Source organism: Colletes gigas, unplaced genomic scaffold (assembly GCF_013123115.1).
Source record: "Colletes gigas isolate AHSC1104 unplaced genomic scaffold, ASM1312311v1 Colletes_gigas_Sc00016, whole genome shotgun sequence".
In the NCBI taxonomy this organism is placed as follows: domain Eukaryota; kingdom Metazoa; phylum Arthropoda; class Insecta; order Hymenoptera; family Colletidae; genus Colletes; species Colletes gigas.
In genome coordinates, this window is record NW_025106645.1 from 4,847,718 (window position 1) to 4,860,677 (window position 12,960).

The following is a 12,960-nucleotide window of genomic DNA, read 5'->3' on the forward strand; positions in this document are numbered from 1 at the left end:
GAAAAACAACATGTTATCGAGCTTTGTAAATAAACGGTTCAATAGAATCAATTATACTTAATTTGTACCTATAAACCATCAGAGTATAAAAATGGCTGACTCGGGAATAGAGTCGTGCAAGGAACACGTTTATATAATATTCTTTCATTGTTTTCTTTTCGTCCTCGATCGACTGTTAAAGCGAGTTTCATACGTTGAAATGCACTCTTATGCATATTCGATCATTTCTGCATTTTAAACAATAACTTCTATCCTAGAGGACATCGTGTACTTTGCTTAAAATAGACATACTTTCAGCGAACGAAACGAAGGAGAGTAATATTGGGCAGTGTCTCGTTCAAGAGAAACAAGAAACTCGAAAATAAGTAAACTGAGAAAGAAAGCATTTAATTATCTGCTCCAATGAAAACGTAAAAAAGATAAAAAATCATAAGCAACCACAAAACATTCGATCGGGTGACACGCATACTTTTAAGAAGTCATCCACGTAAAAGAAAATGAGCCGTTGCAATGATGCCCGAACGGGTTATCTTTTGCATTGATTACACTGGCACGGCCGGTTCGTAACACCCTCTCGTTGGGGGTTATCGTTTATGCTTGCACATTCTCATTTCACCCGGATTCACCGATTTTTCGCCTTATAAAAGGAGAATGCCGCCTAGTAGTGGACCAGTCATTCTTCGAGCACCGTGCTACGATGAATGCCCTAATCGGTAAGTGAGAAGACGAAACCTTATTACGTGTTTTTTATCATCACGTCGCGCGGAGATGGTTCGAAAACAGGGTCTTTGATCGTAACATTTTTATTTTTCAGTGTTATTGGTGTCCTTGGCGGCGGCGGCTCACGCCGTGCCAGGTACGTTGATCGAAACTGTTCCTCCGAGCTCTACAGTTTCAAAGATCTTTGAACGTGAAAATTACCTTTTTCTTTATAGCTTACGTTCCCCATGGAAAAGAGGTGACTTACAAGTACTCGGTCGATGTGAAATCCGGACTGATGATGCCGGCTGAATACGCGTCCGTGTTCGGCATCGACTGTCGTCTTCGCGTAAAACACTACGCCGGTGATCCGGATTGGCCGAATTCCTACTATGTTGAATTGACGAACGTAATGCACAGGCTGTACAATGGACCAGCTAGACACGACGAGCATCTCAATGTTACGTCGCTTCATGTTCCCGAGATCGCCAAGTCGATCGAAAGTCCCTTTGTGATCGTTTGCAACGAACACGGCCAGGTAAGTTGCAAAGCGATCGTTGAAGATGGGAGCCAAGCGGTTCAGACTCACACACGTGTTTCCATTTTAGTTGGTAGGTTTGAAATTCGTGGGACCGGAACGCGAGTGGTCGAAGAACATAAAGAGGGCGATCGCCTCTATGCTTCAGCTGGATATGGTTCACATCTTCGCCCAGAGCCCGGTGAAATCGCATAGTTTCATAAACCGCGAGGTAGGTAACGACTGATGGGAACATCCCGGAGATATTGGTTAATGTTCTCTTTGGTTGTTACCACTAGGAAACCATCCATGGCTGGTGCGACGTGTCCTACAACGTTCATCCCAAGATCCAAGATTCTTCGGTGGACACTAACGAGTTGGTGGTCACGAAAATACACGAACCGTTGAACTGCACCAAATTTTCATACCTCACGTTCAATAATATCGAGCACAACAACTCGTGCCAAATCCCGGAAGAGGTAACGAGCGATCCATGTACTTCGAATTCGTTTCTCAAGCGTTTCGTTAACAATTTTTATAAATTTCCAGAACGGCATGACCACCGCCAGCAGACGAGTGTTCGAGATCGAACACCACGGACAGGAGATATTAATAAAGAAGTTTATCGGTCACTCTGTCATCAACTATTTCCCTTGGCTCGCCAAAGCCGAGGCTCACTACCTTCTCACCAAGTAAGTTAACGGTGGTAAAATAATGCTTGCTCGTAGTAAAACGCCTGTTTCCGCAGCCAAACGTTGATCTTCGACGACATCAAAGATCTGATTACGCACGACGTGCAAGCGATGAACGATCAAATCGATCGTCGCATCACTTTCACCGAACCGACCACGAACTACGACGTCACCGGTGACTTGGATGATACCCAAGGTCGACACCAAATCAAGGCCAAAGACGATATCGACAAAGTGAAGAAGATGTTGGACGAAGCCGCCAGCTACCTCAAAGAGAACCACACGGAGCAGAGACAGCCAGAATGGAAGCACGGTCAAACGATTAACAGGCTACTGTACACTATGGGTCGCATGAGTCTTGAATCGTTGGTTAAAGTGTTCAACGACGTCGAGGGCGCCGCAGATAAAAAGGCGGTAACGATGAAGTGCGTAAATCGGTGTTCGTCGATCGTCGAAAAATCCGTACCGAAGCTAATTCTTTTCGTGTTCGATTCTCAGAAATGTTTTCCTCGGAATGGTGTCGAACGTAGGAACCACGGCCGCGTGTCATTTCACGCGAAACGCGATCCAACGAAAGACCGTTTCCGATTTGACCGCCGTCGCGATGCTCAGCAAGCTTCCGATGAACGTGAAACATCCGTCGGAACAGCTGCTTAGAGACATGGAGGTGTTACTGGGCCTGGACGAGTCCGTTTCCGTCGACGTGAGGAAGGCTAGCATACTTTGTTTTTCTACCCTGGTCCATAAAACTCACAAGAACGGCACCTACACCCCTCTCCTGGACTTTTATTTGAACCGCTTCAACTACGGTTTCGAAAGTACGAATATTTTATTAAATTTCACGCTTTTCGCGACGATTCATTTTTAACGCGTTCCACAGACAGCCCAACGCAGGAGATGAAGATGACGTACCTGATGGCCATCAGAAACACCGGTGTGCCGAAGATTCTAGATTTTCTGGAGCCAGTCATCCGTGGCGATGTTGTCGTATCCGAGAATCCACATATGTACCGAGTATATGCTATTTGGGCCATCAAAGACGTGGCCGTTGAGTTCCCGACTCGCGCGCACGACTTGCTCTGGCCAGTTCTCAGCAACGTCACTCTTCCAGTGCCGGTCAGGATCGTCGCTTACGAAGTATTGATGCATCAGTTGCCTTATACGAATCGTCTCATGGACGTGTACTGGTTCATGGTATACGAGAAAAACGAAGACCTGTACAACTACCACGTAGAAACGATCAAGGGCCTGGCGTCTTCCTCCAATCCGTGCTTTAGACCAGTCCAGGAACTGGCTAGGAAAATATTGAAGTTCACGAGAATGAGAAACGTTCCTGGTCCGCTTTCGACCAAGTTCCACGTCGACTCATTCGACGAGACACACGGACACAGCGAAGCCGTAAAGGTCTCGTTGATCGTTGATCGCAAGTCCGGTCTGCCATACATTGGCACGGCCAATCTCTTATCGTCCGTCGCTCGCAAACCTGTCAGTCGATTGGGTGTAAGTATCGCTAATTTCAATCAGTCATTGACTTGATCGTCTACAGGCGTTTCACTGAATTATCTATATCGTAGGTTCATTGGTACATCGAAGGTTTGCCCGGAGTGATGAAGGAAACCATGAACAAGATTTTCGGTAGCGCCGTGAAAGGTGTCATCAAACAGAACGTGAGGGGCTTGATAACCGAAACAGCGAAGAATATCAAGGCAATCGGGCCTTTCAAGATACAATTGGTTCTTACGACCTTGAACGATAACGTTGTCACGGTGCTCCACTACGACCAAGACACTTGGTGGGAGATTTTCGACAAACTGAATTGGTGGAAGCAGTGCATCACCGAGCACAGTAAACAAATTAACGCGCAGAACGTTTATTACGACGACAACTACGAGATGCACGTGCCTACCGACTTTGGGGTACCGGCTGTCTTGGCTACGAAATCACCTGTCCTCGACTCTTTGAAACTGAGCATGGTCTGCTCGAAAGAAATGGATCTGACCAAGATGCAACTGAAGATGAAGTATCAGGAATGGACGCACGGGGAGTACTTCATGTCGATCTACAATCCCATCGCCGATACTTGGCACGGTATACGCAGAACAGGAACACGGGACATTGTCATACCGCACGATCTGACAATTGTTTATAACAATGTTTCGAATAGTATTAAGATTACCACGCCAAGACTGCCGATGAACGAATATTCGACCATTGGGTTATTGACTCAAGCCAAAAACTACGTCACCGTGAGGGACGAAACGGACACTTTGACGAAAAGCTGTCCCGATTGCTCTCACGTTCAGAACGTCACCGGTGTCGTCAGCAACAGGACACACGAGCACGACGTACACTTGAAGGATAACGGGCTTCGATATTACTTAGGAATATACAATTGCGAGGGCCACGTTACTCCCTTGCCTATCGCCGACTGGTACAACGCGATCGCTTTCGATCGTAGCGAACCCATGTAAGTACGAAATAATACAGCAATCAACGGTACAAAATGTTTGGATGTATCAATAAACTTTTATTTTCGTTACGAAGGAATTTCCAGAAATACGTACGTCTTCTTATAAGACTGCGTCAGAAGGTGAAGAACGACATGATCTCGTCGCAACATGCGAGTTGTTCGAATCTGATCAAAGTGGAACCAAGCGTCGTCTATCCTGCTTCGCAGGTAAGTTGGGAAAGACGCGATGCATAATGCATCTTTCTTTAATTTTAATCTTGAAACTAGGTCGATTGCACCGCGAAAGTTAATATCAGAGATACCCCCGGAGATAAATTGAACGCCCTCGAAGCTATGAAGGTCGACATCCGTGCGACCATGGACACCAAAGGGGACAGAAACGTATCCATAGTGCAGTGGGACGCGAATGTTGTCGTGCACATGTCACCAGGACACGAACACAATCGCATGCATACTGAGTTCACCCGCACCATTCCGGGAGAGAAGAATTTGAAGGTACGAAGGATCAAAGAATTCGTGGAGTAAATAGAGACTGGATCGATTATTGTTCTGTTTTAGATATGCATTGACGGACAGAAGGACTACCCACACATCGACGCCGATCCGTTACGCGTTACCGATACGGACAAGGAGACCCACACGAAAGTAACGATCGTCGCGGGAGAAACGACGGAGAACAAATGTGTGCACGATAAAATGGATGTCACGGTGAACGTGAAAGGTGAGATGTCGCAGGAGCAAAAGGATCACACGCAGCACGAGCACATTGCCCAGGTTTGTCGCGATCAGATGAACGATCCAGACTTTCATACCGAGGAGATGCACGTTCCAAAGACTTGGGAATGTATCCGGGAAGCTGTGCTTCACTCAACTCTGAGGAAATACACCGCGAACATGGAATTGAAGAAGGTGAATTTTTATTTATGGCGCGAATCGAAACTGGTCGTGTCTTTTTTTTTGGAATTGTTTTATATTCGTACCGGTTTTAATTTTTCTCTCGCAGGTCCCTTCGTTCGTGACAAGAGACACAAACGTGATGCAAAGTTTAATGCGAGCTTTTTACATCGATCATATGGATTATACTGGAGAACTCACGTCGCCTGGAAACGTAAAAGTGCACTTGGACTATTCAACCGAGACACCCACGGTTGACCTGGTCACTCTACGCTCGACGCATAGCTACCATATACTTCAACTGCCGTTCGGTGACACGGTTTGGAATAAGTTAATGGACAACGTTAATCTTCCTATGCCCATGTTGACGCAATACGTTGACGATACAAGCAGTAAGATTGCAATTATTAAATTTATAATGGTGCGACTTCGATACTTGCGTTTTGTTAATAAACAATGTTCGTTTACGAAATTACACGCGACACGAAAGGGCACACTGTGTATGTTTATCCAGTTCTTATTAGATCGATTACCTCGATAATCGCACGTAGTTTCGTCCTGCAACTATCGAAGCTAAACTCTAGTGATTATTTATAAAATTGATATTCATCGCCTTTTCAAGTTAGAAGCGTTGTTTTATTAATATCAATATCGTGCTTTTTGCAGAGCAATGCACAGTCTACTCTCGAGTTCGAGTAGCTTTCAACAATTCCATTATTCGAGATAAGGTTCCCAACGCTTGGACAGTTTTGTCTGGTCACGAAAGCGACACCGAAAACATATTTAAAGTTTCTGTGAAAGGACTGCCAAACGACAGATTGGCCATGTTGTGTAAAATTCGAAAACATAAAATAGAAATCGAACCCGCTGATTCGAAGGTGATAGTCAAGGTCGACGACGTACAAATAAATAATTACGCAAATGGTATTTTAGTACCTAAGGGTGATATGGAGACCTACTTTATGAAGTAAGTTTATCGTTTTTCTTTCACTGTATATTTTACAAAGAAAAACATAATTTTCTATGGGTTTCTTTGAAAAGTATATAAATATGACAAAAATGTGTGTTCCATTTTTCAGGTTGACCTCGAATTATGGTCATTTGATTATACAATCAAAATGGGCACCATTGAGCATCTTTTACACGCCAAACAGTGTGACCGTATTAGTAACTACTGAACTTCGGGGTTCTATATACGGTTTATGTGGATCCATGAACAATCCCGAAATTCCAAAAGTTCATACTCCTTTGGGCCATTGAAGTATCAAGGCGACCGCCAATGTGAACATTATAGCCATCTTGTAAAGTGTATCGAGCGGAAGTTCATCAAAGTTATAGGTGTTCATTAGTTTTTCATAAAGCGCAAAACATTGCAGGAATGTTGTTTCGTTAATACAGTTACATTTGCAATATAACATCAATATATTCGTAACACATATTATGCGCTTATGGTGAAGAATATTACAGAAATATTGTTATACCATTGCAGCTGCAATTGTACTATCGACACCGAACATTATTGAAATATTGCTGCAATGTTGCAGTTATAATAGCGTATTTACAATATTACAGCAATATGTCTGTGTAATATTGCATTGAAACTATTCTAAAAATATTTTAGTAATTATGAAACAAATACTATTTCGAAACGTGTGTAGTATATAGCATATTCTATGAATATTGTAGCAAAATTTCAATCGTCGTATTCACGATATTACAAAAACGTTGAAGTAATGTTACCGTGAAATGTAGCCTTGCAAATAGTATATTTTAAATATATTGCTGTAATATTTTCCCTTAACAATACTTTCAAAATATTCTTTTTATATGCAGGCAAAAATAAATATTCAAATTATTTACATTTATATATTACATGATATATATTTTTATAAATTATAATATCCCCAAAGTTTCAAAATTTGTTGAATTTCCGGCTTGGGTATGTTCCCTCGTAAGAATGACAAAATCATAATTGTGTATCTTTGGTAATAATATAAGGGTGTAATATTGCAGATAAACAAAGGTTTTTCATACAAATTATCAAGTACCTTGCATTTATGTTCTACACCATACATTCTTCCATCCGTATTATTACAACATTTTAAACCCGAATAATAATGAAACAATTTTTGCATTAATAAAGTAAGTTCACGCATGTGGCTCGTTTGGACTCTTGCTGGGACTCCCCTATACTTCTCCAATTTATTAAATCTAAGTATCGCTTATAATTAACGAATACACTTAAATAAATTAATGCAGAGATTTATTTTCAGTTAATGCTTCAATTTCTACCAGTAATTAATAGAAAAATATATATATTTATATAAAAAGAAAAGATATTAATTTAGTATAAACATATTTTTTTAAAAAGATACTATTCATAACATAACCGTACCATCTACTATTGTATTTAAATTATATAAATATACAAAATATCATTTTAATAGAAGATGCGATTTTTGAGTATTTATAATTAATCATATATGATAGTTATCATAACAAGATTAGGCTGTTACTGTTATATATTGTATAATGAAGTCAGTTGAACAAGTCGCCTCCGTGGCGCAATCGGCTAGCGCGTTCGGCTGTTAACCGAAAGGTTGGTGGTTCGAGCCCACCCGGGGGCGGTTCTTTTTTTTTTTTCATTTACTATACATTAAAATCTTATCGAAGTTGCACTTGGTTCGTTTAAAAGCTGGCATATTATATTTTTTCATCATTAAAACTGTCACGTTTATGTTCATTATTCAAACGAATTTCTGTTATTGATAGTAAGCACATTCAAATTTGCCACGCAACGAACGATCGAAAGGAGCGCCTCCATTGATTTCCTTCTCGTTCGACACCATCTTCCTTTTATCAACGCATGTACGCCACACGAGAAGAAAAGTTATAATCCCAACTTCAAAGATAGAATTTATTACGTAAGGATTAATTACGACGACATAAAGACGTTGATTATTCTTAATTTTGATAGTATTGTGAATCGTTGGTAGTATGAACATATCGTTTAAAACGTTCAATTAATCGAAAAAGTTTCTCTGGCCCGGTCTCTTTAAACATTTTTAAATATCTAAGTTCTTTAAATTAATTCGATTCGGACAGTTTGTGTGTTTCAAGCGTTTCTTATTATTATAAACTAATAGAAATCAAACTTCCGCTATAACTACTTAACGTGTAATTCGAGTTGTAATTCTTTAGAGTTCTAGGTTAGGATTACTTCTTCATAATTACGAGTATATTTCTTTGGCAGTAAGATGTTGTACATTCTTTCAGGTATCGCATTACAAAATGCTACAGTTTTTCAATAGACTAGGACAATTTGGTGCAGGCTTGGCTGTAGTTGGAGCTGCTGTTAACTCAGCTCTTTATAATGGTTAGTTTTCTTCTTTTTTGCATGTCAGAATATCTGTTGTTGCGTCCCGAATATTAACGACTTAGCGCAATAGTTAAAACTCTGAAAAGAATTATGTTTTTGGTGTTTGTAAAAAGTAGACTTCTTCCTCCTTCTGAAACCGCTCGCGTGTAAGCGAAATCAAAAAGAATTTCACATTATGAAGCGAGACAACACTTATGTACGATTTTCTCAAAGAAATATGTGTTTTCAATTTTCTAGTGGATGGAGGTCATAGAGCTGTTATCTTCGACAGATTTGCGGGTATAAAGAGTCACGTTGTAGGAGAAGGAACACATTTCTATGTTCCTTGGGTACAGAAACCTATCATATTTGATATTCGATCTAGGCCAAGAAACGTACCTGTCGTTACTGGAAGCAAAGATCTGCAAAATGTAAACATCACGCTTCGTATCCTCTTTAGGCCAGTACCAGATACTTTGCCAAAGATCTATACTATTCTTGGTATAGATTACGATGACAGAGTACTACCATCTATTACTACCGAAGTATTGAAAGCAGTAGTTGCTCAGTTTGATGCAGGAGAATTGATCACACAAAGAGAGATTGTGTCTCAGAAAGTTAGCGAAGATTTAACGGACAGAGCTTCACAGTTTGGATTAATTTTAGATGATATTTCTATTGTAAGTATCTTAATCGTTTTGATTTCTCTATATCATAATTATATTTTATATTAACTTTGGAATGCTCTTTCAGACGCATTTAACCTTTGGAAAAGAATTCACGCAAGCCGTAGAGTTGAAGCAGGTAGCGCAGCAAGACGCAGAGAAGGCACGGTTCTTAGTAGAAAAAGCAGAACAGCAGAAAAGGGCAGCTGTAATTACTGCGGAAGGTGACGCACAGGCTGCTAGTTTAATTGCAAAGTCTCTTGGCGAAGCTGGTGACGGTTTAGTTGAACTAAGAAGAATCGAAGCTGCAGAAGATATAGCTCATAATTTATCTAAATCTCGCCAAGTTGCCTATTTGCCACCGGGTCAAAACGTTTTACTAAACTTACCGCAATAAAGAGATAGACTGGAAACAAATTGTATACTTAAGTTGTGCATTTATATCATAACAAATGCATTTTTATGCTATAATGGTGTATGAGATGTAGATGCTATTCGAAGCATCCTGAAAGTGTTTGCCAGGAATATACAGGATGGAGCATTTGAAAGAGGTCACCCAGATAACTCGTTTTAAATGCCTTACTCTAAACAGTTCATAGCATTTATATTTCAGTTCAAGATTTACATTTTTTGGCTGTTCCGAATGACAGCCCGCGGCCGATCGATATGAAAGTTGGGGTTGGAGGGGAGGAGGAATAGATTCCAAATATAAAATTTTAGCTTCGGGAATTTAATAGCTTCTGAGATACTAGGTTAGTTTTGGCTATTTTTTATTTCGTCACTATACGTATCTAGATTAGGTTCCGATCAACAAAATAAAAACACAATTTCCAACATTACTTTGTTAATATTTTGGGAACTATTTAATTCTCGAAGCTAAAGTTTTATCTTTGGGACTTATTTCCCCCTCTCCCAATCTTCTTCAAATTTCATGTCGATCGGCCGTGGGTGTCATTCGGAAGAATATCTCATTTTGTATACGTTCCTGTACTTTTTACTGTACGCAAACAATTTTGAACAATTTATTCTACACTTTCAGGATCGTAGTTTTACGTCATTTTCATTTAGATAGTACTTGATTGATCGATTTAAAATGCGAGATTCAATAACACAAAGTTTAATGTGTGTGATCTGCTATATAAAAGTGATGGTTGTTGATACTATTTTTGGCCCCTTACCTCGATGTGAGCATTCATACGAAGTAGCGGGCAATAACAGATTTATTTATTCCAGTATAAAGTAAAAGTAACTCCATTTTAAGAAGATTTCTATGTGTTTTGTTACGGTTTACGTTACATCATGTATGAATTTTAACGTTGACGCGCTATTAAATCTGTAAACATCTCAGATACTATATATAGCAGAAATAAGAAAAAAGTAATGTCTCGTATGCAACCATGGATTGTAAAAACATTTTGTAATGCAAAATCAATAATGCAACGCATATTTTTAACATGCAGATTCATTTTGAATTGTTACATTAAGCACGGTGATACGTACGTGTTTTCAACGTAGTAACTATGTATACAAGCAGACATTGTATCTGTGAATAATGTTAGCAATCATTGCTGTAAAGACTTCCCAATTTAAATATTATTTTTTAGAACGGAATGTTTTAAAACATTTTATTTGATTTGTTCGCCTTATGTTGTGCAACGGTTTAAATTTCTTTTTCTCGTTTACACGAACACGAACGAGATGTACATCGAGGTTTCATCGCGGCGATTCGTTCGCATGAATTCGATAGATCGCGATGATCAATCAGCGACTCAAAATTGGTGAAAGATTATCTCAGCCGGGGTGCCGTGGGTCCCGTGTTTGTCGGCGTTCCCGGTTGATAGAGAAAACAATCCATCATAATTTGGTGAGCGCCGTGGGGTTTCTTCCGAAGGTGGTCTGCAATGAAAATTGGAAATACACGTTGCTAACTTGAACCACCTCGTAAAATAAAAATTTATACTTTATCTCGTGATTTAAACTAGCACGTGGAATTGAAATAATTCGATGGTTCACGACAGCTTCCAGTGTTTTTCTTGCCATTGGAATTTCTATTGTATTTGTTCCGCCGTATTATACGTGATAACGATAGTCTGCAAATAATTGTGTAATTTTTTTTAGAATTCGTTTCGCTTGGTAGGACTCTAGAGGGGAAGAAAGATTAGAAAAAAAAAAAATGATAGTAAAGGATCGTTTTCCATGATAGATCGTACAGGTATAATTTTCATTAAATTATAAACTAACCGAGAGAGCTCACAGACTGGAGGAGCAGAAGGGGTGAGATCGAGGCGGTCGGAGCGCGAGGCGAAAGCAGATTAGCGTGAATAATGAAGACACGACCCCGTGAAAGCCTAAGCGGGCCTCCTTAAGTCTGCTCCTTCGAGTAGAAGCCGAAGCCGGAAAGGAAGGATGCTGGTTGAGAGGTGGAGCGGACAGAAAGGAGGTAGAAGCAGTTAATTACTCCTCCCATCCAAGGGATAACGACTTCCCCTTATTTGTCGAGAGGCGCAAACAGCCAACCCTCGGCGAAATCCCTTGGCAAGACGCTTTCTCGGATATATACCTCACGGAATCTTGGGTCTATCCCATAACTCAAGCGTTGCGCTGTTTCGATGAGCAACAATGGATCCAATGCTATCGACGAGTCTTCGAATTGTCAGATACAAGTCGTGTTACAAGGAGAGAACCAGCAGGCGACCAGGAAGGTGATTTTTTAGCCAATTGTATCTCATATTCTATGTCTTAATATTTCAAGGGTGTAGTTTTTGGTTTAAAGGGCAAAAATTGCGACATTTTTTTCATATTAATTGAAGAATACGGATTTGTGCAGGGTTCGTTCCTGCCAAGCTAATTTTATTTAATTTTTCTTTTCATAAAATACAATTAGGTGCACGGTGCATTGACGAAACAGAATTATATTTATTCAGCAATGAAACCCCTGGTTGATAAACAGTAAGTTGGTGTCTTTAATTGTTTATAATTTGTATACATTCATTGTAGAAAATATATATTCGAAATCAGAGATGACTAGCCGTGTAGTACTTGTAATGATGATATTACAGTTGATATACTAATATAATTTTTTGTGGCACAGGATTTCAGATAAATAAAATAGACCCATGTTGCATAGAAACTTTATTGCGTTTTAAATTAAAGAAAATTATTTTTATTAATAAAGGTATCGCATAATGTAAAAACATAAAAAAAGATCGTCGCAATAAACCTTCCGCTTGCAACAATCGACGAACCTGTATTGTCATGTTGAACGTTGCCAACACGAGTGAATACATTTGTAACATTTGTCGAAGATGTTACCAATTGCTTTACGTAAATAAGACGAAATATAAAACTATGCGCATGCATCTATCGCAATATTTCGAGGTGGGACTAAAAATGTCCCATCATGCATCACAGGTGCATCAAAAAGGCGGGACACTTTTAATCCCTGTGTGCCCCAAAGATATACATTCATTGTTCTCGTTAAAATTGTCAGTAAATAAAAAAAAGCAATTAACCGACTGAAACAGTGACGCGAACATGCAAATTGTTTCGTCATCGTGAACAGCGTGTTTATGACCTAAAGTGTGGTTAGAGGGGGGGATGGAGGGGCGCATGAAATTTTCGCGGTGCACGTGAAGCCAGATCGCTCGTTTTTCACGAGCTACGAC

General features: G+C 40.0%; 2 protein-coding genes and 1 non-coding gene across 4 annotated transcripts; all 3 read left to right on the forward strand.

Annotated features, from left to right (window-relative positions):
* The first annotated feature begins 697 nt into the window (after positions 1-697).
* Positions 698-6,532, forward strand: LOC122400257 (vitellogenin-2-like). Its single transcript, XM_043401611.1, has 16 exons — positions 698-713; positions 815-856; positions 936-1,237; positions 1,308-1,448; positions 1,516-1,695; positions 1,766-1,908; positions 1,965-2,333; positions 2,407-2,726; positions 2,789-3,408; positions 3,483-4,375; positions 4,453-4,585; positions 4,646-4,873; positions 4,937-5,287; positions 5,382-5,664; positions 5,939-6,239; positions 6,352-6,532. The coding sequence occupies exons 1-16, from the start codon at positions 698-700 to the stop codon at positions 6,530-6,532; spliced, it is 4,503 nt and encodes a 1,500-aa protein (XP_043257546.1).
* Positions 6,533-7,825: 1,293 nt separating this feature from the next.
* Positions 7,826-7,899, forward strand: Trnan-guu. The gene has a single exon. It is a non-coding gene; the product is annotated as a tRNA-Asn (tRNA).
* A 210-nt stretch (positions 7,900-8,109) lies between these two features.
* On the forward strand, positions 8,110-10,899 carry LOC122400087 (protein l(2)37Cc). 2 transcript variants are annotated; one of them, XM_043401315.1, is made up of 4 exons: positions 8,110-8,196; positions 8,549-8,648; positions 8,889-9,310; positions 9,384-10,899. In XM_043401315.1, the coding sequence occupies exons 2-4, from the start codon at positions 8,564-8,566 to the stop codon at positions 9,690-9,692; spliced, it is 816 nt and encodes a 271-aa protein (XP_043257250.1). In that variant the 5' UTR covers positions 8,110-8,196; positions 8,549-8,563; the 3' UTR covers positions 9,693-10,899. The 2 variants fall into 2 exon arrangements, with proteins under 2 accessions (XP_043257250.1, XP_043257251.1); XM_043401316.1 differs by lacking the exon at positions 8,110-8,196 and adding an exon at positions 8,403-8,481.
* The last annotated feature ends 2,061 nt before the right edge of the window (positions 10,900-12,960 follow it).

Coding starts and splice junctions, on each gene's coding strand:
- LOC122400257 (XM_043401611.1), top strand. Junction 5,288..5,381: donor CGAACATGGAATTGAAGAAG/GTGAATTTTTAT, acceptor TTTCTCTCGCAG/GTCCCTTCGTTCGTGACAAG. Junction 6,240..6,351: donor ATGGAGACCTACTTTATGAA/GTAAGTTTATCG, acceptor TCCATTTTTCAG/GTTGACCTCGAATTATGGTC.
- LOC122400087 (XM_043401315.1), top strand. CDS start 8,564: ATGCTACAGTTTTTCAATAGACTAGGACAATTTGGTGCAGGCTTGGCT. Junction 8,649..8,888: donor TAACTCAGCTCTTTATAATG/GTTAGTTTTCTT, acceptor TCAATTTTCTAG/TGGATGGAGGTCATAGAGCT. Junction 9,311..9,383: donor TTTTAGATGATATTTCTATT/GTAAGTATCTTA, acceptor ATGCTCTTTCAG/ACGCATTTAACCTTTGGAAA.